Source organism: Perca fluviatilis, chromosome 23, assembly GCF_010015445.1.
Source record: "Perca fluviatilis chromosome 23, GENO_Pfluv_1.0, whole genome shotgun sequence".
Taxonomy (NCBI): domain Eukaryota; kingdom Metazoa; phylum Chordata; class Actinopteri; order Perciformes; family Percidae; genus Perca; species Perca fluviatilis.
In genome coordinates, this window is record NC_053134.1 from 8,961,428 (window position 1) to 8,985,925 (window position 24,498).

A 24,498-nucleotide genomic window follows, 5' to 3' on the forward strand; every position below is an offset into this window, starting at 1 on the left:
TTCCTGGGGATGGCTGGCTTCTACCATCGGTTCATCCCAACTTTTCAGCCAGGGCTGTGCTAACAGACAGGCCGGGCTCAAGATGTCTAACCAGGTCCAGTGGAAGAGGAGGCAGTGGCAGCCTTCAAGGACATTCAAAAATTCTGGTAAGAGCCCTGTTTTACATAATCCAAACTTTGAGGAACAGTTTATGTTACAGACGGATGCCTCTGAAGGAGGGGGTGGGAGCTGTGCTTCTCCAGGGACCCAAGGAGGAACGACATCCTGTGGCATATATCAGTCGGAAACTACTCCCCAGAGAGGTCCGTTATTCAACGGTGGAAAAGAAGCCTTGGCAGTCAAATGGGCCCTTGACTCCTTCAAGTATTACTTGATGGGCCGAGGTTGTCTTGGAGTCGGACCATAAGGCACTGCAGTGGCTGGAGAGGATGAAATATACCAATGGGCGGATCACCAGGTGGTACCTTGCTATGCAGCGTTCGGTTTACAGTCAGTACATCCCGGCAAGTTGAACACCACTGCAGACTATCTCTCGCGCCAGCGCTTGAAGGAGGGGGTGTGATGGCGCCAGCCGTACACAGCCATCTTAAAAGCTTACCAGTGTTACGGAGTCCACACCCTGCAGCTGCTGGGACAAAGGGGTGGCTTTGGAATAACAGATGCTTTATAGGGGTGGTGGCCCAAATTGGACTCTACCAAGTTGTTATGTCAGGGGTTGTTTTATTTTCCTTAAGATATTTGAGTTTTGTTTGTATTGTATTTAGTAATTTATTCAGTTATGTTAATTATGGTATATTTTTTGGAGTGTGTTTAGAAGTTTTTTTTGTATTTTGTAGTTTTATATTAGTAATTGTTAGTTCCTGTGTTAAATGTCTGACCAGCCAGTATAGTTTGTTTCATGTATGGGAGGAGTTGTACTTTTGTGCTATGTTTCGAGCTGTTTTTTGTTTGTTTGACCTCTTTTAGGGCCCAAACTTTATATATATTTGTTGTAATGATTTGTGGGTAAAATAAAAACCTTTTTGAAATTTCCTTGTGACTCCCTGCTTGACTGCTTGCGACATTAGCCATGCCCCCCTTTTTAATTAATGGGCACATTGGACTTTTATTCATTGAAATATGTTCTCAGGGCAGCATCGCATCTTATTGGTTCTCTCAGCCGTCCAATCAGTGCCAGCAGGAGGCAGGGCTTGGATTATTTGAAGGAGATCATTGCTTGAGATCCTTGCAAACAAAAGGAGATCATTGCAGTCAAGGTAATTTTATGTTTTATGTTGAACTATATTAGAAAATGTCAAGATATTAAAGTATTTGTATTAAAGTAAAGCTTGTTTTTCTATCAACCTGTTATTTTACTAGCTAGCTAGATAACTAATGTAGGTAAGCTAGCTCACAACATTAGCTAGCTAATAATGTAATGTTATCTTATATTCTATTAATTACCTTAGCCTGATGAAATGTGTAAGTTTTAATGGCTATGATAGCAAGTTACACTGCTCTCATTGCACCTTATGTTAGGTCTAGGGACATTTTTGCTGCGGTATTCTTGCTGCTCTCAGGGCATCTTGTCATAGCTACATGCTAGCTACATACAACAAAATTATTGTCTGCATAATTCTAATACTGCTCTTAGAGCACCTTGTATCTGCATGCAACATTCAACATGAATTGACTGCTCTTAGGGCAACTTCCCTGTATATTCTTATACTGGCTGCTCTCAGGGCACATAGTAGTCTGCATGCAACATGAATTGGCTGCTCTTGGGGCAACTTCCCTGCATATATTCTAATACTGCTATCAGGGCACCTTGTAGTCTTGCATGCAACATGAATTGGCTGCTCTTGGGGCAACTTCCCTGCATATATTATAATACTGCTCTCAGGGCACCTTGTAATATGTAAATGGAAAAACATGGATCTCAGGCAGGGCTGGACTGGCAAAATTATTTTTTTCCATTATTGTTATTATTACTATTTTGCTTAATATTGGCTTAGCACTAGCAAAAACAGTTTACTGTTAATTTTAACAATTGTAAGCTTCATATTTTGTCGCTTTGGACACAAGTGTCTGCTAAATACTATAACCATAACTATAATCCAAAAGCTACAATAAAGCTGAGAGTAGGCCTAGTATATGCCTTGGAAAAGAGCACCAATACAAGAGAAGCTAATTAAGCCATTAAAGGAACACTGATGCTTGTATCAACACTGATTTTATAGATCACACAGACCTTTCAGCTACCCAACAGGCTAACCGCTAGCATTTTCAATGTAAGCTTAAACAGACAGCCACTAACTTTAATGTTACAGCCAAACTGTTTCTACTCTCTCTTCCATCTTTTCCTCACTCGCTCACATGGCCCTGTCATGGTCACTCTCCTCATGTTGTGTCTGCTTCTCTGTATAGCCAGCCACCTCTCCTCCTCCTCGGCTTCAGGTAATGGTGATGTTGAAGCAGCTACTACAGCCCCAAACACGTCCGAAATTTTGGCACATTTTGAGGAATCCGCCTGTAGATTCTTAATATTTTTCTCCTGTAATTTATCTGCACCTCCCTTGCACTTTGGTGTTTGTTTGTCCATTTTAATGTGGATGCTAAACTTCCAGCATAACTATTACAGCTCGTGTCTCAGGGCCAGGAGGTGTGGCCATAGTGGGATTCGTAAATTTGCGGCCCGGAGCAGGGAAGGGGGTTCCTGGATTTGATTGGGTCAGGCCAGTGCCAATAAAGAAAATTAACCAATGGGCCGCTGTGAGTTCTTTATGGGCTGGCCCGGCCAAAAAATAAAAAAGGCCTATTTATAACGGCGATTCAGCCCAAAAGTGTGTCGGCCCACCGGGAAAATTCCCGGTATGCCAGATGGCTAGTCCAGCCCTGATCTCAGGGCACTTTATATGCTACTTTTTTTGTAGAACTGAAATTTGCAAACATACAACTAGTTTTGTTCTAATCCGGTAACATTCAGTTATGCTGTGTCTATTTCTGAAAAAAATTAAAATTATTCTATTTTCTTAAAGCTGTATTGTTTATATCAACTGCAGATTATGGAGCAGCTATGGATCGAGGGCATCCGAAGACAACTGAGAAAAAAAAAAAGATTCCCGTGTTTCCACAGATATCAAAATTGTTCATGCATGGGGACAAGAAGACGGAGTTTATGGAGAACTATGTAGAAGAACTACAGCAGAAAACAAACACCTTTTTCTTGGCACCAAAACAGAACAGGCCAAATTATTTTTTCCTTGTCTGTGAAAGAGGCAACAAACAGGAAAAAGCATGGGCAAGGCATGTAAAACAAGGGCCAATTCCTGTGAAGCCTATGTGTCTTTTAAATTTATAGAGGAGACAGGTTTCACTGCAGTAGTAATTCGGCAGCAATTGACACACACGGGATATGATTTGTCAAACCCTGAAGAGAGGAAGAAAAATACAATTAATCCGGAATTGTTAGGATTTGTTGAGATGTGGCTCACGCAAGGCGTATCCATATCACAGCTTGTCATAAAAAGTTGTGATTGGGCATGTAGCCGTGGTTACACCGATAAGCACGACAGGCGTTTCTTCCTAACTCCAGAAGATGTGAGGTTGGTAAAACGCCATCTCCGTATCTTCACTCTGCCGGACATTGATGATTCTGTGAGTGTGGAAAAGCTGGTGACAGCTGAACTGAAAGAAAATATTTGCTTTTTTCAACCTTTGACAAAAGACCAGCCACTGGTTATTGTTGTCCAGACACCACAACAGAAGGCTCTACTCCAAGAGAACCCCCACCCCATGGTTTTTATGGATGCCTCCTACAAAGGTTTGACATCATATGGGTATGCCCTGTATGCCCTTGTACTTGTCAATCAAACTGGAAGAGGAGTCCCATTTGCATACCTAATAATGAGCCAGGAATCCTCAGCAATAGCAATTGTGCTAACAGCCACATTGCTCTCAGCCTTGTCCGCCAGCTGGTCAATACATCCATGCAGCTGGTCCACATCGCTGGCCAGACCTTCTGACACTTGCCCATTCTAACCGACGAGCTAACGTCAGCTTGTTAGTAGCACGGTGCAAGACGTTTTGTTTTCTTCCTTTGGATGTTTAGGGCCAGAGCTTTTTCACCATGTCCACGGATTTAAGATAAAACACCATGTTGTGCCGTTATTGTCACAGCCTAGCTAGCTACATCCATGTGTCGCACACCCCGCGTCCGCGCACACTCCATGGTCAAGAGCGTAAAGAAAAACACTGAAGTAAATAGTACCTGTAGGCTACTGTCGTATTACATCCCAGTCACACGGAGTAAATTGTAAAGTCACTCACACACACATACACACACACACACACACACACACACACAAATCATTTTTTAGGACGTTACGGTATTTATTAATATTTAAGACATAATTTAAGACCTAAACGAAATGTACAACGTTGTGAAGTTATTCAAGACTTTTAAGGCCTTTTCTTTAGAATATTGAATTTAAAGGTCCCATGGCATGAAAATGTCACTTTATGAGGTTTTTTAACATTAATATGAGTTCCCCCAGCCTGTCTATTGTCCCCCAGTGGCTAGAAATGGTGATAGGTGTAAACCGAGCCCTGGGTATCCTGCTCTGCCTTTGAGAAAATAAAAGCTCAGATGGGCCGATCTGGAATCTTGCTTGTTATGAGGTCATAACAAGCAAGGTTACCTCCCCTTTCTCTGCTTTGCCCGCCCAGAGAATTTGGCCCACCCATGGGAGAGAGACATCATGGCTTTCAAACGAGAAAAGTGGCAGTTGTTCAAGGCCACACCCCACCCTCCACCTTGCCCCTCCCTCTCTCCTCCTCAATAGCTAGAGACATAGAAATGGCACATCCTAAGGAAAGCTCATTGTGGGACTGGCTCTAGTGGCTGTAATTCTGCACCAAGGCTGAATTTCGGGAAAGAGACTTCAGATACAGGATTAGGGGACCACTAAGGTCTATATAAAAGCATCCAAAGAGCACCATCGTCATGGGACCTTTAAGACTTTTTTAAGTCTTAAGACCCTGCGGGAACCCTGTTTTAGTGCATTGCTTTACACATAACGTTAATTGCATTGATTAAAAACTGTAACAATAATAGGCTACATCGGGTGGCATTGCAGGCTGTCTGTTCAAGCCATAGATGGCACCCAAATAAATGGCCTCCCCTGACAAGAGTTCGCGATAAGAAATTGTATATTAATGCATGGAAAGAACCAAGCATACACTTCTTATCTCCCTCTCGCATAGAGCTCACAATCGATCATACCCCAACAAAGTTCAACAGATTGGCCTACCTTATCAGCTGTCTCGATTGTGTCACTATAGGCCAATACTTTTAGACCGTTCTTTAGTTCTCCAGACGTGTGTTTTTTAAGTAAACGGCTAATGAGACAAGCGTGTAGCTAGCTAGGCTACAGCATTGCGAAACTCATGGCTGACGCATCTTGAGCTATCATTGATTGAGACACAGGAAGTTCTCAAAAACACTATTAGGTCTGTAAACATATGTATAACCTAATATTTGTAGTTGCCTTACAAAAAGAAAAAGAGATACAGACCCCCCCATTTTTTTCTCATCGGATCTGCATCGATCTCAGATATGGCATTTCTAAAATCAAATTGACGGAAATGCGTCGTAGCGACGGAGAATTTTAATCGCTGCGCTTCAGGTTAGATTAGATCAAGACACAGTGACAATTGACTGTTTATATACAGTATGTTATATATCTATTTGCTTTGACATTACCTGACATTCATGGAGGTGTGTTGTATTTGTTCTTTCGCTCTCATTATGTTAATGCTTTCTTTTTGTTATGTTTGTAGTGTCTTGTAAGCCCATATGGGCTTGGGCGCCTTTTGGTGCATGACACAAAAATAACGTACTTACTATGGTAATGCAGTGTAGTATAAGTAGAAAGTAGAAGAAAACTGTTTCTGGAAACAGAACTCCTGACTTATTAAAGGGCCTCTCCATCAATTTAGTACTACTCAACACTACTGTCTACTAGTCAGTAGGCCTACTGTGTTTCTGTAACTGTTTGCCATGTTACTGTGTTTGTCCCCCTACATTACAGCAATGCACACACAGCTAGAAATACAAATAAGAATCACCAGAATAGTCATTACATACATAATACAGGCATCTTATAATGTAAATGTTGATGTAAAACTGCACATTAGTTTTGTTATTATGATTATTTGTGAATCAAATAGGGGACTTATTTGGGTGTTTCGTTGGTGCTTTCTTCAGGGCTCTGAGTGTATCGGAGGTCAAAGCAGCTGTAAAAGAGGCCATCCAGCTGCAAAAGGACTTCCCAGATGTTGTTGCAGGATTTGACATGGTAAGAAGTGATCTGTCTTCTATGAACCTTCTGTTTGAGTAAACATTAAGCGGAGTAAATGGTAAGTGGAAATTGTCTTGTTTATTGTGATGATTTAATTTGCTTTTTCTTGAGCTTACGTTATGGTTTGCAGGTTGGCAGGAGGACAGGGTGGGAGGTCTCTTTGGTTCTTTAGGGAGGCACTTTCTATGCCAGCTGAACTGGGTGTCACTCTGCCATACTTCTTTCACGCAGGGGAAACAGGTGGGTGGACCAAAAGCACAACAGAGCGCTTGTCAAACGTTTCATAAATCTTTTAACTCTTCATTATACTTTGTATGCTTGTTTGCAGATGATGATGGCACCAACGTAGATCAAAACATTCTTGACGCCCTTCTGTTCAACACGACACATATCGGGCACGGCTATGCTTTGGCACACCATCCACTTGCCAAAGAGCTATCTCGGAAAAAAAACGTGGCTATGGAACTGTGCCCCATCTCAAACCAGGTCAGATAACCTATTGTCATTGGCACAATAGAAAAAAATCTGGCTGAATCCAAATACTGTGATGTGTTCAGTGTCATCATGTCAAGTCTGCAAGGGTGCTGGACCATGAGGGGATGACATTTGCTGCATTATGTAGAAGCTAGAATAGATATTCTCAGAATTAGCAGTGAAATTAAACCCTCAACTGCCTGAGGCCCCTTGTGTAGATTTGGACGGAACTCAGAACTTGCAGACTTCTCTGGAACGCGGCAATTAAGTCTGGAAGTGTGGTGAAGTCTGGACATATGGATTCAGCACCTACAGTATGCGTGTCTTCATATATAAAGTACCTGAATGTGTTTGGCCTCTGACCTCCAGGTGCTGATCAGCTCTGATGACCCGTCTCTGTTCGGCACCACGGGCCTCTCCTACGACTTCTATCAAGCCTTTGTTGGCATCGGAGGGTTAAAAGCAAACCTGGGAACTCTGAAAGAGCTGGCTCTTAACTCCATCAGGTGGGAATCAGTTTATTTGCTCTCTCTCATGTCCGTGTTTTACCAAATTACTTAACTAAAATGCCTGACTTTATTAAGCATATTTTTAGATTTTTGTCTACTTTTCAGGTTTAAAAAAAAAAGTGATATATATTCTTTGTCATACCATGAAACATTAATTTTACTATCAAGTACTGCCTGTGTACCAAAAGCCTGATACATCTTATTCATTCATCCCCCAAATTGTCCCCACCAATAATTTGATATTATTTATGTGTTTAAATCAAATATAATTTCCATCAGCTTTACAAAAAGGTAACTCCCTCATGGTTCCACTGGACCAAATTTATTTACATTCTAAATTAAATTCTTTGGAACTACTCTACGTTTGTAATTGACTGGCTGACATGAGTTAAACATACGCTGAGGTCTTTTGGGAGGATGTTCTGGTCCGATGTAGGAGGGTAGATACTGTAGGTATCTTAAAAAAAGTTTCTAATAATTTTTTTTTTTTTCTCGAAACTACAAAGTAACTTTACACTAAACTAGCCTGCTGATGAGAAGAGTCATTCAGTCTTCTGAGAAATTTTGAAAGCTGTCCAGAGGCAATCTTTTGTCTTCATAAAAAGTTTTTTTTCCACACAAAAACTGTAATAGAAAATTTTCAACAGCACATGTTTGTATTCAAAACCAAGAAAGTTAAATTTGTCAAAACTTACAAAGCCAAAACAATAAATTAAATAAAAGTAAATCACAACTTTGATTGCACACTTTGACTCTTGTGATCCAAGTCCTCTGGTGCAAAATGTAAACTCAACCAAACCCCAAAGACAAGCAGTCGTTCTTTCTCTGAGATGCAGTTTTTGTGCGATAATGGCTCAGTTACTGTTACTTGTCTTGTGGGCCATGCCCACCAGTCTTTCGGTGGTCTTGGATGAGATGTTGTATCTTCCAGCTCTGACTACTACACTGCTGAACAACAAGTTTGTAATAGCCGCCATCAGCCTTCGCAATTTCCAGGCATCTCTTTGTTTCTCTGTTCTGGATAGGTCCATCCTGGGAATTAAACACAACAACAATAAAAACATTCATTTTTCTGTAAAACAGACCAACCTCTTTGGTGTAGATTTTATATTTTAAAACTGTAATATTTACCTGTTTGAAATCCCACCCCTTTTTTTTTAAAAAAAAATTAAAAAATTAAACATAAATAAACAACAGTCTGTGTGCATGCAGTGAATCTCAAACCTGAGAAGAGTAGTAGTGGCATCCATATGCAATGGGTATGTTTCCAGGCATTGGGCCTTGGTCAATGCAGATATCTGGTGCCAGATAATTTATCAGCTGCCAACAGAAGCAGAAATAGAAAGTAACACTTTAAAGCATCCATTAGAAATAGTGGCGCAACATACATAATGTATACATAATCATCTGGTGATATAACTTCTGAGGCTCCACCCAGAACGCACTTGAAGGCTACAGACCAAAACCAACCAGGGTTCCGTGCTGACCTTCGCGGACATGGACAGATGATGAAATGTACGCTCAGGTTGGAACACAATTGGATAATTATTTTCTCTTCAGCGCTCTAAAATATATTCAAATGGAACAGGAAGGAAAAAAACCCACTGCTGACGATGGGTCATAAGTAGACATTGCGTTGGAAACCACCAGATTACATGAAAATCTTAAACCAAATACAACTGACTTGATACTATTAGATATACTGTATATTTTATGACTTGGATGATTGAGAGTCTTCAAAGAGAATCAAAAGAGAAAAATGTTAAGTGTTTGAACTTAAACCTAAACGACAGATTCTGCAGAAGTGTGACACTTGCAAATTCAGATTTCAAATATAGTCACATCTGAAATTGTTTCTACTCACCGCTCCATAACCTAGCAGGTCCTGCAGAGGGTCCAGCTGGGGGTAAATATTATCAAGATACCACTGAAAGGGCTTGCATTTAAGCTTCTCTCTCAGCCTTTTCCTCTCCGACACATCACCGATATCTATCCCGTGTTTCTGTAGGGGAAGAAACACATGATCAAAATATGTTTTGATAAGTAAGAGGGACAATGCCTATAGCATTAGTCATAAAAACACTTTTATTAGGCCTAATTTGTGTATTAAGTCATAATTTATGTGATGAATTGTGTGTCATCCATTACCTCTATGGGAAGGTTCCAGGCAATGTTGACATTGTATTTATATTCGTCCATCCACACCTCTGCCACCCTCAGTGCATTACGCTTCATCATTTCACTCAAGTCTGGAAGATAAGGCTTTTTGGCCCGTTCAATGTGGGCAATTTTAGAGCAAGGTATAACTTCTATGCTTCCTCCACACAGCCACACCTGCCAAAACACAAAGGTCAAATATTTAATATTTTCAGGGCATTTAATACACTATATGCATTATACCAGGGGACTTCAACATTGTTTAAGCCAAGGACCCCTTTAACTGGAAGAGATACGGATCAGGGACCCCCTATTACATATACTGTTTAAAATTAGTTGCATTTAAACTGGACCTACAATAACATGTAGGGCGTGCTAAAGCCTTTATACAGTACATACTTTTAGTGCATAGAATACTGTGCTATTAAAATAATTGTTGGCATGATTTTATAAATCATCTTTTAACATTAAACCTACATGTGGCACAGTGCATCCTTTTTCACAAAGAGGCTGATTTATATGTGCTAATATGTTGGATTCACGTTAAGACATTTTACATGTTGAAAAAAACTTTCAAAACATTAAGAATTTGGTGGCCCCCCTGCAGTAACTCTGAGAACCCCCTAGGGGTCCCAGACCTCTTGTTGAAGATCTCTGCATTATACCATTAGCTTAAATTAGCAGAAATCACAAAGAAACACACTGTACAGACAGGGGAACTGCAAGGGCCGTCAAAAAATATCTTCATATCACCCTCGAAGTTATCCAAAGCACAAACAAAAATGTTGACATAATGAGTGTGCTAGATAGAAAGTCAATTAGACACATCGCCTGGAGACCGTGAACGTCTGTATAAGATGTCATGGCAACAATGAAGTAGTAGTTGTTAAGATATTTCAGTCTGGACCAAAGTGGAAAACTTCCCTCTCTAGTATTATGATGGTAGCATGGTTAGAATCAGGTAAAATCAGGTAACATTTGAACAACCATTCTACATCTGCAACAAACGTGTGACAGTTCTTCAAGATGAAGTCTGCGTTTTGGACTTTAATTACAGTGTTTAAGTCACTTTAATACACCCTAAAAATCTCACCCGGATGCCGAGTTCCACATTTTCACCACCATATATTTTCATTCCACCATCAAGGCTTCCGATCTCGCCAAAGAACTTTCGATCAGCTACAAGAATACCCATTATGGAGGGGCTCCTGAAGACAGAATTTGAATAGGTAAGACTTTGAAATGAAACACCAACCACACTTCAAACATTGTCAATGCACTTTAGATACAAGAGTAATTACAGTTGTTAATGCGTCACTTTCTCAGGGTCACACGGAAAAACCTTTTCCCCCTTATATTTGTTTTCATTTGCTGAGATAATATATTTTTTCACCAGGGCCAATATTTGAGAAATACTTATTTAAAAAATATCTTATTTTAAAGCCATAAGAGATCATTTCCAGTACATGCTGGTAAATAAAAAAAAAACTGTGCACAAGTTTGCCTTCCAGAATAAGACATCGTAGGAACAAAAAGGAAAAAGGTCTGGTCACCTGAAGTAATGCCTCAATTTTGTTTAATAAAGTTCTCAATAGCTCCAGATTGAGCATATAAACAGATACCAAAATAACTATTAATTAAATGAGAGGAATGGAAGCTATCACCTGAAGAATGGTATACAATATCTGTCTGTAGGTTTTCTTGTAGATGGAGGATCTCTATGTATGCTGTTCTACTTTTATGCACACTGATATGTACTTCCACTCCGATGTTTTCCTGAAAGGAAAACTTTGCAGCTACAATATTTACTAGCGTATAAGACCCGAGGCCTGTACTACGAAGCAGGATTTGGCGTTAACGAGCTAACTTCAGGTTTAACCCAGGATTTTCTGTACTACGAAGGTGGATTAGTTGTTATCGGGTTCAATCGCCGTGGTAACTCATGCTGAACACCTAACCTGGTCGGGAGCAGGTTAAGTCGGAGATCAGAGATCAACCGGTGTTAAAGCACCGCCTACTGACCAATCAATACTCGATTGATAACGGCTTCACCGTTCTTAGAAGACCAGGCGGAGCTCGGTGCAGAGAGAGAGAGAGAGAGAGAGAGATGCGCTCATAAAAGTTAAAACATTTAGAGATCGACAACCCCGTTAACATTCCCTGATTGGTATTTGTATGAAATATATATATTTTAATGGGAGGGAATTAAATATGTGTTGCCAATGTGCACATCGGTTTGAATTATGTTTTTATATGTTTTATTTGCTCTCACGATCGCTTCCCACTGCCAGGGTTGCAACTGAAATTTTAGGCTAAAGCAACAACACTTTATGGAAAGCACAAGTGTAATTATGGTCAGATCTTGGTCCTGACTGATGAGGAAGTGATATTAATAAGCGTTGTGATTTAAACATCTACAGCGTCGGCTATTTTTTTTTTTTTTGCCAGCTTTCCTTCCTGTTTTAGGAAGCAGCGACTGTATTGCGTTATGCCTGTAAAACCGTGTCTGTGTTCTTCATATTTATGTAGAATTATAGTTTGCTCTTCTTGTTTAAAATATGCTGCTCTGGTAGATGTTTGCGATTGGTCGTGGTGCGCAAACACCGCCTCTTTTATGTGAACGCGCGCGCCGCTGGATTGGGAAACCCTGGGTTGACTGAACTAGTTGATAACCAGCGTCGTAGTACAGGTTATGCGGGACTGCGGTTGTTAGGTTAGGTGAAGCCGGATTACTGAAAGAAATCCAGGCCATGTTGATCTTGCTTCGTAGTACAGGCCTATGATTTATTGCAGAAAGCCGTTTATTGTCAGTCTGTTGACATTGTACACACATTGTCCAAGTGTTGTAAAATCATTAGTCTACATCCTTGACATTCCATTTCCAAGGTTGCTCCATTGTTGATGGAAATTCCGCCGCTTTTGTCTCATTTAGGCCGGATATCCATTGCCTTGGGCTTCCTTTGTGTTGGCATTTTAAACTTTATTTTTTATTTTTGAGGACTATGGTTAACTTTTTCTCAGAGCTCATGTTCCACCAAAACAATTTCCTTCCCGAGGCTATTTTGCAGCGGCACCATGGCTTTTTTCGTTGCTTAGCACCACCCAAGACGATTGTGATTGGTTTAAAGAAATGCCAATAAACCAGAGCACGTTTTTCTCCCATCCCGGGAATGCTGTGTGGACTTGCCAGACCCTCCTCCGTAGCGCTGTGGAGGAAGGTCTGGCAAAGCGAGACTACAAAAACATATACCATCAAGTACTTTGTCTGCACTTAATTAACCCTGTGGCACTTCTAATAGTATTTGTGTATGTATCTGCAAAACTCTGTTAGTGTTAGTAAAAAATAAAATCACAATAAATAAGGGAAATATTTTGGCGTTGGTGGAAAGTCAAAATACAAATAAGAACCGTTTCTCCTGTTTTTAAAACAACAACAATGTCTCTCTTAAAAAGGAACATGTGAGTGGTATTGATCTTATCATCCAACTCTTGGAAATTATCAAAATTCACTATCAACTATGAACTATTGAAGTGTGAAAGTATGCGTGATTTGGATGAACTGACAATATAAACTTACTTTCCAGGTTGTGAGTCGTCCTTTAAAGCGTACCACTCAGGTCTGAAGGACTCGTACATGCACCACAGAGCCCAGTTGAAGGCATCCGCAAAAGGTATATAGGGAGTTAGTGTCAGGTCATCAAAATTGACTTTGTCAAACACTGGTGTCAATATCACAGTCCGGTCCTCTTTAATCCGTGCTAACAACGGTTCAGCCCTGGACACACAGTGACAGTTTTACTTATGCTGTATGTCTTGACAAATCAGAAATAGATGATAATTATCACCACTGTAGCACAGCAAGGCAAACTAAGCTGTAACAACTCAGATCACCAACCATTGTACATGGACTTCTATGTGAGCGTCTAACATGGCCACCACGTCCCCCACAGCAGCCCTCCATCCCGACAGTCTTGCCTGGGTGAGGCCGAGCTGCTCAGAGTGCCTGACTTTCTTCACCAGGCCTGGCAACTCCTCGTCGATAGAGTTGACGTATTCATCCAGTTTCTCCATTAAATCCTCTGCAGAAAGTAAAGATGATAATCAGAGCTGTAGATTCAGTCTAGTTGGCCATGTCAATCAATCATCCAACCAATATCTTATTGTTGAACCACAAAATACCCAATCTTAAAGGATTGGTTCACCCAAAATAGTAAAACTTCACTTGAATTTGTGCAATCATGAAACAATGAAATATAATTGACAGTTTTGTGAAATATACGCTTATTAACTTAGTGCTGAGAGTCAGATCAGAAGATCAACACTCAAACACTTACAAGTTATTGGGAGTTTATTGGGTAGTTAACTATGGTGCTTTGGAGGTGCTGATACAGAACCAGGTGTTTTCAGTCTTTATGCTAAGCTAACTATCTATAGATCTTCCCATCCAAGTCTTGTGATGGCCTCAGGGTTGGACCTATCTAGTCCTTCCTTGTTACATCTGCCAATGAGGAGGTGTCAAGTTGGCAGACTGCCATGCTGGTCCCAATCCCCAGGTGGCTGTAATTCCCATTGCACAGACAGCTGGAAACCAACATCAACAGGAGAAACATACACTCCATTTTCGAACACTCGTCTACACAAAATCAGATAGATAGATAGATAGATAGATAGATAGATAGATAGATAGATAGATAGATAGATACTTCCTGCACCTGGTGTTTTGCAACATGTTTGGCACGCTGTCTTGATTATAATATTACATAAGGTATTAGAACAAACCTATCAGGGGAACATAAAACTATAAAAAAACTATTTATCAAACATTCAGCATGATTATCACTACCACATAATACAAGGGCATTATATTTAAAGGCAGCACAATAGAACTTCGGTGATCTGCTTTTAGTCACAATACTGTAGAACACCATGTTATCACACCACCAACAATAGTAAGGAAATATTATATAACAGTGTGAAAAGGGAAAAGGCTACTGCCTCAAGGTGGTACATATAGAAATGTTGTGTCAAGAGTTTTAATTAATTTCAGAAGAGCGATGGCATAATTAATGGCATTTCAATGTGTTTTTTCCTGCTAGACGAGCTGCTATTTGTGTGTAAGTGATATGTAAGCGGCTTCCACATCTCTAGTGGCAAAGGGCTAAGCAGGCTGCAGCAATCTATTCTATCAATTGAACTACACTGTAAATGTCAAGCTTGCAAAAATGCTCTTTTCCAGTATAACATTGTGATCGACTGACTGACGCACATCTTACAGTAAGGAAAACACTAGAATGAGGTGCTGAATTAGGACAAAACCGTGTTAAATAGGTTGATGGAAATGGCCACAGCAGCCTGTCACTGTGAATGACTGTCTACTACAGAATCAAAAGCTAAGAAAGTCATTTCATGAAGACATTGGTTGTTGGTCGTAAAGTTAAGGCCTTGACTTGCTTCCAGACCCTGGATAAAGTGGTGATGGAGATGAGTACCTGTGATGAGCCCCGTCCCCCCAATGGCCCGTCTCCCATAGCAACAGTATTGGGACAAAGGTGAGCACTGCAGTTTTTTAGTTTTTTTTTTAAACTCCATTATCTGCATTTGGGTGAAGAGTCTCCAAAGAAGAAGAATACCTACTTTATCAATCCCGCAAGGGGAAATTCCATTTTTTCACTCTGTTGTTAGCCCTCATGCCCTCTTCGGGCATTTTGTACATTTTTCTCAAGTATTTTTTTTTTTTCATTTTGTGATAATGTTTGCTGTGTTACTGCTTATGGCATGAAATTTTGTCAGATCCTTTCTTTTTGGTCAAAATGTTTAAATCCAGTGTTTTTTACTCTTACATGTTTTTTATACTTGATTGATTAATTTTGTACCCTCTGGACACCTTTGTGGCAAAAATGTACACGCACACAAAAACTGCTATTAAATAATCATATATCAATGTTTTTCTGCTTTTTTTTCATAAATCACTTAAAGAACTTCTAACTTGCTCAAAACCACCAAACAATAATTTTCAGGATTTTAACCCTTTAAATGCAAGTTTATTTATTTGAAGTATTTCATTATTTATTTAAAAAAAAAAAAAAAAAAAAACTTTGGTGGTGATTAGAGTCTTGGATATGTCAAAGATAAGCAACAACATTAATTTCAATGAGGAGGTGATGTGTTTGTGAGAATAAAGTCAGAATTCTGACTTTTTAACTTAAATAAAAAAAAATAAAATAAAACTCAATGTTGACAAAAAGTTTAGACAGAAGTCTAAATTTAAATTTAGACTTCTGAATTTAACCCAGAACTCAAATAATGTTTTTCACATGTGGCCCTAACCCTCTTCCGTAATTGCAAGATAGGGCATGGCATTCCCAGAGGTCTGTGCTCTGTGCTCTCAGAGTGCCCTTCTAGTTGGCTGGGTTTTCCCCGATTATTCCAGGAAACTGATGGGTCGAGCTGAGCGCCGTCAGAGATGAAACACACCTGAGCGTGCTGGGCTCAGGAGGCGCAAAATCCTCTTTCCCTAGCCCTGCTGACTTATATTGTAATTTGTCTTTCACAGTTATTCTAACACTCCTCATCACTCCCTCTTTGCATATTAAACAAAGTAAAGTTTAAAGTAAACAAGAATTGTTTACTTAAAGGGATATTTTGCCGATTTCAATCAGCGGTGTCATCTTTGTGTGTTTAGATGAACGGTGTTTGGCAGCTCGGAGCAGCCGAGGTCTGCTCAAATTTTGTAAAATACTTTTGAGCCAGGTTGTGACATTCTCAGCAAGGAAATAAATAGCATACATCCCAAACTACTCCTGATTAGATCTCCTGTCAAGATTAGTTCACATTCAAGCAAGTGCTGTTTTGGCTGGCGGACAAGTCACTTTTTTCAACTTTCAGCACTGTCAATAGAAACAGTCAGATCTCTCAGATGCAAATATCTTAAGCTATTTACATCGCTAAATACCACTAAGGGGAGGGGAGTAAATATTTTGTATAATTTTTCAAATTATTAAGCAGCAGGTCGACCTACCGTTAGTGCTGTGGTCATCCACCAGTATGATTTCTTTCAGCAGCCGAGCTGGCGTCTTGTCTATGATGCTTCGGATGGCCCTTTTGATGACAGAAAGAGCTTCATCCAGGTAGATTAACACAACGCTGATGGAAGGTAAATCCTCGGGGTACTTTTTCTCAACGCACCTGTGAGGGGAGAAATAAATTGTAGATTTTGTGTCCAAACCAATTCAATTTTTTATAAAAAAAAAAGAAATTTTAAAACTCACATTTATTCAGCCTTAAAATGTTAAGTGTACCCACTTGCTTCATTTGCACTGGAAGTAGTAGAGTTTATTTGTTCACATTAAGTTTTATGACAATATCGGTCCAAAAATAATGACACCAATATAGACGCTAGATGTAAAGCTGAATTCATATCGTTCAGATTACTTAAAGCAAAATTAATATAAATGTTGAATGGATTTGTGAAAAAAGCACTTTTAATATTTTAATCAGGTTAGAGGGGTTCCTTGTATTATTTACAGTATTAGTTTTCTGAGAATCCCTTTCTTATCCAAGCAAAATTGATATAGTAACTGAAATATCCCTGATCAAATCAATAATGAATCAAATCAAAAAGCAAATTTGATTGGGACCTTGTGTATCGGAGTCAAATCTATTCAGGACATCAGTGGCGATACCCAGCCCTGATCATAAAGGGGCTCATTGGCACTACACCGGTGTATGAACGCGGTGTCGTTTATCAGTAGGATAAGATAGGTGAGAAGGGTGGGTCAAGTGTGTTTTATGTAGGGCCCACCAGGCATGCACTCCAGGCCTGACTAATTTCATTTGTCACCATTGTGACTTTAATTAACAATGCATTTCATTTGTTTGTTTTTGTCACCATTTTGACTGATAAAGAATGCATTTCATTTAAAATAAAACTGTTGTGGCATATCACTTGGAGTATCCTTAGTTTTTGAGCGTTTTCTCTAGCTGTTACAACTTACCCCAGTATGTGTTACAACCTACCCCAGTAGTGGGGTAGGTTGTAACAAAGGACTACCTAGTATTTGTCATCATCTCACAAAGTCTGTGATATAGTTAAAGAAATTTAAATTGTTGCTATTTGTAGTAGACAAATGTGGTTACTTTTCCTAAAAGGTTCAGGACATGTAGCTAAAAAAAAAATAAAAAAAAGTTTTAGGTGCTGAAGAAAAAAAGTGTTACAACCATACCTGGTCTCCCCTAGTTTATGACTTCCTACAGAAAGTTCCAATCACCTGGTGGGCCTGGTATCCGGGAGCTCTCTGTTAAGAGGCAGCCTGTCGCTGAGGAAGGCGTTGTAGCCGTATCTCTGGAACAACCTCTCAGCCTCCTTCTGCTCCTCCTCTGATAGCGCATCACCCCACTTTCTGAACAGAGCTGAGTTCGGGTATAGCTTCCTCACAACCTTCCTCTCCATCTTCACCTCTGCATTGTTGCGTTTCAGCGGTTCCTTCTTTTCAAGTTTATTCATCAGATTGACTGTTGACAAAAGAGACTACCTGACTATTTGTTTTACCCTTTTTTGTTCTGCTATGTGCATAGTGACGGTTAAGAAAAATGGCTGATCAAAGAGGTGCCCCTCCCTGAGACATAAATACAGCATTAATCTTTTTTTTATACATATATTAACATAGTGTTTGCACATGTCACGCACAATTTGTGTCAGATATTTGCAGAACTTGATCCAGGACCTCCCAGAGTGGAACTGGCACCTCCTTTGTCACTATTAAAATCTGTAAATAATGTAGGCCTAGTTTGTCGTTTGCACTGTGCAAGAAAATAAGTATGGTCAATAATAATACCTACAATACCATTTTCAAACAATTTCATATTAAATACATATGCTTTTAAATCAAACATTATTTTCAATGGTTCTACAAAAGATTACTGCCTCACGTTCCTACTTGACGAGAAATTGTTTTAAATTTGTGTTTGTTCACATGTTTCCCCACCACTGTTGAAATTAAACCTATGACATAAGCATCAAACCCTTTATTTCCTGCATTCTGTTACATTTGTATGTACCAAAGTCTGCCTTTTCTGCATCAATTTATGGTGGACATGTCTTTATGTAAAGGAAAACATAACTCAGGCGGCAGGTGACATTATTTATAATAATATATTCAAAATATATAAAATAATGGAATAAAGTGCAGTACGGCTTTCTGTATTGCTTTCAAATATTTATTCTTCTATATCAAGTTCTCTTGTTATCCCTGTTGAGTCAACACACATGTAGGCTATGAGCAATTTTGGTCTCTTCTTTTGTGTTTTTTGTTTGAATGTAAAGGCAAACACAAGTCAAAGCACCTGCGATAGCCTCGAGCTCTCTGCTTCTGACTCACCAAAAATGCAGCAATCATATCGCTGCATGTAAAGCAGGTTGGACCAAAGTCATAGGCAATTAGAAGTACATTTTTGTAAGAATTGATTTGGTTGAAAAGTAGCCTAAAAGTTTCTTAGTCGGTCAAAAGAAATTTAATTAGCAGCTTATTTATAATCAATTGATTGTTTTATAATCAATTTTCAAGCAAAAAATTCCAAATATCTTCCAGTTTCCAATGTGAGTATTTGATTCTTTTACTTTATCATATGATAGTAGTCATATGAAACAAGGAAATGTCACCCTGGGCTCTTCCCTCTTACATTTAATTTGAAAAACAAATAATCAAAAATTGATAATGAAAATCTATTTAAGTTGCAACCCTATTTAATATACCCATTATTTTAACATCATTTTAATAATGGATTTTTTTACGTGAAGCAGGTTATATTCAACTTAAATAGCTGCACAAAAAACTATTTATTTGAAACCAAAATGTATTGCCGATTTAATCTAGACATCTACATCTTTTAACTTGCAAATCCCCAAATCCGTGCATAAGTATCTTAAAATCAAGTTTACTCTGTTGAAGCTTAATTCCGAAACATAAAAAAAAAAGGACAGAACCAGCTGTGGGCCTGAGACTCACGCAGCCTGCTGATGTCCATTTCGATCTTGTCCATCCTTGTGAGCATTCCATGATCCCTGATGGAGTCATTGTGGTGGGCCCTCTGGAGTCTCTTGGAATGGTCATAAACCTCCCTCTTTATGGAGCCCAGGTATAACAGAGCCACAGCCAGGGCAAAGACCAGAATGGATCCTTTAATCCTGCCAGATCTCATCCTGCTGCTTCTGTTCATAGTATGTGTTTTTTCTTGGCCTTGCATTGAAAGAAAATATTCCCCTGCCTTTAATGTCAGGTGCTCGCTCTTTCTCCACACCCCTAACCACACACACACACACACACACACCCACCACACCCACACACCCACACCCACACAACACACACACACACACACACACACACACACACACACACACACACACACACACACACACACACACACACACACACACACACACACACACCCTTAAGTCCACAATAGCTGGAACTGTGGTTTTCAGCCCTCACTCTGATGCTGTTTGTTCCATTCCACCAGGTGTATATCATTAGTTGTAGTTACCTGGAAAGTTAGAAAACAAGAAGTACTATGCCTGGGAACAGGAGCCATGACAGTCAAATCAGGTACATAGTTACTGTTGCTATAACAACAATGTTCAGCATGTCTGCTTATAGCCTGTCTGAAAAGTGTGCTGAGAACCAGATGCCTTTGTGTCAATAAAGCAAAATCTCATAGGATTCATCTTCTAATCCATATCATGTTTCCCTTGTATCCTATTAGCTCTCAGCTACAAGATGTCGGGAAGCATATAGAAACAAATTAAGAAAATAAACTATTGAATATTTGTTTAATAAGTTAGTTTTGTTTTTGATGAACCGGTAAAATGTCTTTTATTTCCCAATATCATTTTTTAATATACGGCCATACAGGGGCATAGCAAAAACAATTGCTGTATTGGAAAATATATATTTTTTACCACAAAGAGCAAGCTGTGCGTGTATTGAGAGGCGACCCCTATTCACTGATGCTTTTAACACAATTAATAAACCACAACTATCAGTAGAATAAGCCACCATCCACCTATTAAAAGGCCCAGTCAGGGAACAAAGAATTACTGTGATATACAGTGAAAGACTGTGATACAAATTGTGGGTCATATAGCCCAGCACTAATCAAAGTTTATGCTAAAAAAACTGGTGTTTTTAGTGTTTGTGACACAGGATAGTTCAAGTGTTCCCTTTGGCATGCAAAATATTGTATGTGGAAAAAGACACCAAGGGTAACTGAGGATATTAAATGGGGTAATAAAATTGGTCCCTCAATGACATTATCAAACACTAACAATAGAGGATCTAGACTGATATATCATACAATATAATCTAAGATCACACTCCTGATAACTTCAGGGCCTTTATTTATCAAACTGATTAGAGTAGATTAAGGATCAAAGTAGACTTTAAAATCTTTCAATTTTACTCCTGCCGCTCTTAAATTCAAGGTCTCTTAAAAGGTATAGTTGGACATTTTGGGAAATACACTTTTTCACTTTCTGACAGACAGATGAGATTGGCTCTGTCAAATGGTAACAAAAATCGGCATACCAGCTCCTCTTAACATATTTGATTTGACATTATGGACTTTACCTGAACAAGAAAAACGTGTGCGAGAATTTGTACCAGACCAAAACGTTAAGCAAGCCAAAAATTTTTGATATAAAGTATAGCAGTCAATTCTATGCCTGTTAAAATAATGTCTGTCTCATCTGCCGCTCATGGTAATCTAAAAATGCATGCAATACTTTCTGGAGACACAGCAAACTAAATTTGAACTTCTTTTAAATTTTATTTCACATATATGTACACAATATACATTGTTAGCACAACAGGAAAACAAAAGGGGAGAAGATTATGAGACTTAAAAAAGGGATTTATAATTGTCCACATTCCAGTCTTACCAACAGTTTATCCTGATGTGAACTCTCAAAAGAATTCTAAAAATACTTAGACACATTACTGTACTGATAAAGCTTGACATCAATAACATTTCAGCCAGAGTCAACAAAGCACACCCTGACAGTTGAATGAGCTTTTTACATTGTATGGTGGAAAAATATAGCTCAAGTGGCATATGTGAGACCATCATGGGAAAATATATCCTGGGAGTGACTTTATATGTATAATCGTGAAAATAGAAATGAATAATTTACAAGCATCTTTTTTTTTTTTTTAAATAAAGCTAAAAGGACAACAACAACTGACACGTACAGGGGGATCCACGGACAGGTCAGTGACTTGCAACGCTAGGATGAAGAGGTTTGACTCGAACAAGACGGGACAGTCCAAGCCGCAGACCCTGACCTGGAGACTTCACTGCTGGACTGGATGAAGTGGGACTTCCACCAACTTGAGCTGGGGAGAAAAAAAAAAAAAAAAAAAAAAAGGTAATAACATTAGCATTGGCTTGATTAAAAACATACTGCAAGCATCTCTAAAGGTTTATATGTAGCTATCACTGCGGTTGTTTACCTGGAGGGTTCCACTTGGGTATCCTGCCCCCTGCTGGGCTTAGAGATAATGCAGGTTTCGACATGGAAACCGTGGAGGATGAAGCAGGTCCTTTGGGTGCAAGTTTGGCTGTTGGAGGACTTCTCACCGGTGTGGAAGCTGCTGTGAGACAAAGTAGTTCTATGACAAATGACTAAATTAAATTACCATTACAGCCAAAAAGCTAAATCTTCTTCGATGAACTTCAGCTACGTACCCGCTGCCTGGGACTTAGACGTTGATGGTTTCGACGGTTGCTTTTCTTTTTTAGAGGCACGAGGCGTTTTGGTCTTCTCGTTCTTGGTAACTCTATCCTTTTTTTTTGTTTTGCTGACTTTCTTCACTGGGAATTCCTCATCATCGCTCTCAGCTGGTTCACTGAAATCCTCATCACTTTCTGAATCTGGAAAGGAGTTATTGTTATTTTACTGATGCAAGAAAATAAGTAATTAAACAGAAAACAAATATTTAGTGAGGGATAACAACCTGGTGTCAGTTTGGGCTCATAGTCTTCATCTTCATCCTTAAGCTTTTTCTCCTCAGCGCCTTTAGTGGCAGCCTTTCTATGTCTGGGAAGGGCAGGTGACTCTTTTTCTGATGTGATTTCATCCAGGCCTAAAGAAAACAAAACAGCCACAGAAAATGTTCATACCATTTCTATCCTTAATCTAACAAGATTAAATTCAATTTATTTAGTTAAGCATGAGGAAATTAAATGTGCAATTATAGAAAAAGGGAATCTACCGAAAACTGCCAAATCCACACTGCAGTTGGACATGTGCAAAGAAGTTGGATCTGTGTTTTCAACTACAGGAACTCTAACCTTGAGATCTCCTAGAGAAAATTAACATTCATTTAAGTTGATACATTTTTAACAATAGACTATTATATTTACGTTTTCAAGCTAAGTCATACCTTTACTGGTTGGAGACTGGTCCTTTATCCCATCTTCATTTTTAAGGAAGGATAGTGTAATGGCTGCTTCTAGATCTCTTTCGTACAACTTCACATCTAATGGTCTTCTGTGAAAAAACAGAATTAATGTTGAGAAGATTCAAACAATGCATAATGTTAAAAGAGTTTCAACGCTTATTTTACTCCTCAAATACCTTAAAAAAGAAAACAACAACTGATAGATTCATTTAAAAAAAATTTGGACTCATCCCATAAAATAAATGAATGACACATTATGGTCCACATTATCTTGTCACCTACCTGCTCTTCTGGCTCAGTGTGGATTGTGATTTTGACTCTTGACTGGAGGACTTGCTGGATGATTTCTTGTTCTCCTGTTTCACATCCTCTCTGGCCTTTTTACTGGGTGGAGCCTTCACGCAGGCAAAATCCTCATCTGTCAACATGAAGACAGAACATGGAGATATGTTAGTGGTGATAGAAGACTGAGTTTGTTACTGTATGGCTGTCTATACTAATAAGCGGTGTGCCAATTCATATCGTTCACAATAATACCAGTATAACTTTTAATATCACGATGTGAAAAAAATAATATCTTGATAAAGGCAATGTTCCCAGTTGTTGACGTAATTTCCTATTCATTTGGCAACTGTTGAGATATGCACTTTGTTGTGTTATTTATATTTTATGCAGAATTATTTGTCATATCATTAAGAATATCATTATCACAGATATACCCTGAAATATTGTGATATTATTTTAGGGCCATATCGCCCACCCCTACTGTCTATGTGTACCCCTTCATATTTATGAGCGTCACAAGTCTGCAAATGAGCTGTAACTGGCACCATTTGTTGCAGTGAGTAAACCCACAAGAATGTAACAATGCGCTGCCTGCACCTAGTACAGCTAATATTACAGACTGAGGGGAATTGTTTGATTGGGTTTCTAGGTCAACATTGCTTAAACCAATAATACCTAGAGTACTGTAATATTTGTCTTCAAGACTTGTAAAATATACATCTGTAACGTTATATGCAGCATGAATAAGAGGCCACAACTTCTCACCATCATCAAAGTCCTTTGCTTCAGAGTAACTCACAACCGTTGTCTTCCTGTGTGTCAACAGTAAGTAAACAACGTGTTAGCATTCAACAGACATTAGTTAAGTTAATCAAAATCAGGAAAAGAAAATGTCAACGAATTAGGGTTTAAAAAGGTAGCTAGTTTACAAACCTTGATGGTCGGTCCATTGCTTGTAAAATCAAGAGCTTTTTATTTAGCTAACATTAACCACTAGGTTAGCTAGCTATCTGTTACGTAAACACCGAACAAACACAAGCTAACGTCAATGTTTGTTACCTGAAGAAGCTAACCTAGCTTTAATAGTTTAAAATGCGTCCAATCATTCACCAGGTAAAATGTGTACTATCTAACTAACATGTTAACTATGCTATCTATATTAATTATTAATGTTAGTTTTGTTACACAAGACCCAAGTGAAGCGCTTCTCTTCTGCTTTCAACCTTAAACACTGTCTATGTTTTCAACCAGCCCGCCTGAACCGAGGAGAAGTGACGT

The 24,498-nt window shown here is 39.1% G+C and overlaps 1 protein-coding gene and 1 pseudogene across 5 annotated transcripts; both read right to left on the minus strand.

The window, feature by feature from the left end:
- Nucleotides 1-7,909: 7,909 nt before the first annotated feature.
- LOC120553609 lies at nucleotides 7,910-19,723 on the minus strand (annotated as a pseudogene).
- A 1,554-nt stretch (nucleotides 19,724-21,277) lies between these two features.
- Nucleotides 21,278-24,498, minus strand: LOC120553610 (RAD51-associated protein 1-like). 5 transcript variants are annotated; one of them, XM_039792217.1, is made up of 9 exons: nucleotides 24,154-24,498; nucleotides 23,986-24,032; nucleotides 23,218-23,353; nucleotides 22,918-23,021; nucleotides 22,747-22,836; nucleotides 22,489-22,617; nucleotides 22,220-22,405; nucleotides 21,985-22,143; nucleotides 21,278-21,867 (listed from the first exon to the last, which is right to left on the minus strand). In XM_039792217.1, exons 1-9 carry the CDS (start codon nucleotides 24,168-24,170, stop codon nucleotides 21,743-21,745), a joined length of 993 nt encoding a protein of 330 aa, XP_039648151.1. In that variant the 5' UTR covers nucleotides 24,171-24,498; the 3' UTR covers nucleotides 21,278-21,742. The 5 variants fall into 5 exon arrangements, with proteins under 5 accessions (XP_039648151.1, XP_039648154.1, XP_039648150.1 ...); XM_039792220.1 differs by having other exon boundaries at nucleotides 21,985-22,125; nucleotides 24,154-24,497; XM_039792216.1 differs by having other exon boundaries at nucleotides 22,918-23,024; nucleotides 24,154-24,496.

Coding starts and splice junctions, on each gene's coding strand:
- LOC120553610 (XM_039792216.1), bottom strand. Junction 23,025..23,217: donor ACACTGAGCCAGAAGAGCAG/GTAGGTGACAAG, acceptor GTTTTTTCACAG/AAGACCATTAGATGTGAAGT. Junction 21,868..21,984: donor ACCCAAGTGGAACCCTCCAG/GTAAACAACCGC, acceptor TTTTCTCCCCAG/CTCAAGTTGGTGGAAGTCCC.